At 44.1% G+C, this 2,618-nt stretch overlaps 1 protein-coding gene across 1 annotated transcript; it reads right to left on the bottom strand.

Annotated features, from left to right (window-relative positions):
- Positions 1-225: 225 nt before the first annotated feature.
- On the bottom strand, positions 226-1,077 carry LOC141649676 (uncharacterized). The gene has a single exon (XM_074458358.1). The coding sequence runs from the start codon at positions 1,075-1,077 to the stop codon at positions 226-228; it is 852 nt and encodes a 283-aa protein (XP_074314459.1).
- Between the last annotated feature and the right edge of the window lie 1,541 nt (positions 1,078-2,618).

The following is a 2,618-nucleotide window of genomic DNA, read 5'->3' as shown; positions in this document are numbered from 1 at the left end:
CGATCGTCTTAGCATCCTTTTTATCATCGTTTACATCGTCAGTTTCATTTGCCCTTTTTATTTAATTGCATTTAGTTTAATTATAAATCAATCAAAACCCCCCTCATTGTTACCCTTAGACTAAAATAGAAAGCAACTAATAATTCCCTACCTCCCTGTGGTTCGACCCTTGCTACCACTAGCTTCTGTTAGTTTAGCTCGGAATTATAAATTTTATTTTTGATACTAAACGACGGAATCAGATACTGCCCAGCGGTTGCAGACTGGGACTTGCATAGACTCTTCTGCCCCCAGTGCCAAAGTGGCTGCAAGATTAGCAAGCGCGTCAGCCAACTTATTGGCACTCCTTGGTACATGACCAACATGGATGTCGTCAAGTTGATTCAGCAGTTGTAATGCCCGTTGATGGTAGGGAATCAAGTCTTCCTTTTTTACTTCATATTCACCAAGGACTTGGTTGACCACCAGCTTCGAGTCGCCGTAGATGTCCATATCTCTAACACCTATTTCGATCGCCATTTGGAGGCCGAGTATGAGAGCTTGGTATTCTGCCATATTATTTGAGCACAACTGAGTGAGCGTAAAAGAGTATGGCATGAGATAATTTTGTGGAGTTACGAATACAACTCCGGCTCCAGCTCCGTCCTTCCTTGCAGCACCGTCAAAGTACATTTGCCATGGAGGTAGGATGTCCACATAGAAAATTTCTTCTCCTGGGAGGTCATCTGAAATTTCCCACTCTGCTGGCACTGGATGATCAGCAAAGAAGTCGGCGATAGCTTGACCTTTGACAGCCTTTTGAGGCACGAACACCAAGTCATACTGCTTAAGTAACATTGCCCATTTCGCAAGTCTTCCAGACAAGACTGGTCTTGAGAGTATGTACTTGATTGGATCAGCTTTTGAGACCACGTGTATGGTATGCGCCTGCATGTAGTGCCTCAACTTATGGATGGCGAACACCAAAGTAAGACATATTTTCTCTATGGGCAAGTAATTCAACTCAGCTCCAACCAAGGTACGACTCAAATAATAGAGTGCTCTCTCCTTACGGTCTTCAATTTCTTGAGCACACATTGCCCCCAGTGAGCGTTCTTGTGCTGCGATGTAGAGGACAAGTGGCTTTCCTGGAATTGGTGCCCCTGACGGTGCACTGCCAAGTACTTCTTGATGCTATCAAAAACATTTTTGCATTTTTCATCCCATTGGAATGGAGCATCCTTTTTCATGAGATGGCTGAATGGTTGGCAACGTCCTGCTAGGTTAGATATGAACCTTCGAATGTATGCCAAACGTCCTTGCAATTCGCGCAACTCTTTTAACGTCTTTGGTTCCGGCATTTCGTTGATGGCTTTAATTTTTGTTTGGTCAATTTCAATGCCTCTATGCCTAACCACAAACCCCAAGAACTTCCCAGATGTGACACCGAACGCACACTTGAGTGGATTCATCTTGAGTTGACATTATCTAAGTCTTTCAAAGACGGTTCGAAGGTCTTTGATATGGTCTTCTCTTTTCTTTGATTTGACAACCACGTCATAAACATAACACTCTATTATTTTATGCAGCATATCATCAAAGATCTTTTGCATTGCGCGTTGGTACGTAGCGCCAGCGTTCTTTAATCCAAACGGCATGACCGTGTAGCGAAAGATCCCTTTTGGGGTTCGAAAACCTGTTGCTTCCGATCTTCAAAGTGCCATATGTATTTGATTGTAACCAGCAGTACAATCCATGAATGAGAGGGCTTCATGACCAGTGGTTGCGTCAATCATCAACTCAGAATCGCAAAGGGAAGTCATCCTTCGGGCATGCATCATTAAGGTCTCTCGAAGTCGACACATATGCGCAGCTTGTCCATTCTCGCTTCGACCGGGACAATGTTTGCTATCCAGGTAGAATATTTGACTTCTCGAATGAAGCCTGCTTCAATGAGTTTATTGACTTCCCTTTCAATTTCGGTACAAGCTCTACCTGAAACGACGTTGAGGTTGCTTTTTGGGACTGGTGCCTTTCTTGATTGCTAGACGATGAACTGCAATTTTTGGGCTGAGTCCAGGCATCTCTTTATAGCTCCAAGCGAAGACATCCTTGTACTCGACCAACAACTTGTAGTACTCCTCTTCTTCTTCCTTAGTCAGCAGAGCACTGACATAAATGGGCCGAGGATCTTCAATAGTTCCCAAGTTGAGTTCCTTGAGTTCATCTACAGTCGATTGCCCCCCGTCTTCAAGTGTTTCAGGGGCCTCATCCGCCTCAACTTCTTCGTTCTCGTCAGGTATCTCTTCTACTGTGATGTGATATGACGACGTTGTAATTTCTAAGTCACTTGACTTCTTTGTATCACAGGGACGTGAAGATGAAGGCACAATCTCTTCGGTATTCTTTTGCTGGCCAGTAAGAACTAGTACGCGTCTCCTTGCTTTGAGTGGATCATGTTGGATGATATCCACTACTTGCATACGCTTCATGCGAGATGGTATTGTGCTTCTCAAGTCATCGCTTACTCTTACTTCTTCTTCATTTTGTGTTGCAGAATTTGAGAGAGGACGACCCTTGCCACTATTCTTCTTGGGAGCCCCTAGTCGACTGAATACTGTTTTTGATGGACCGCCCAA

Source organism: Silene latifolia, chromosome 3, assembly GCF_048544455.1.
Source record: "Silene latifolia isolate original U9 population chromosome 3, ASM4854445v1, whole genome shotgun sequence".
NCBI lineage: Eukaryota > Viridiplantae > Streptophyta > Magnoliopsida > Caryophyllales > Caryophyllaceae > Silene > Silene latifolia.
Note: the sequence above shows the minus strand (reverse complement) of the source record. Positions and strands in the feature narration are given on the sequence as shown.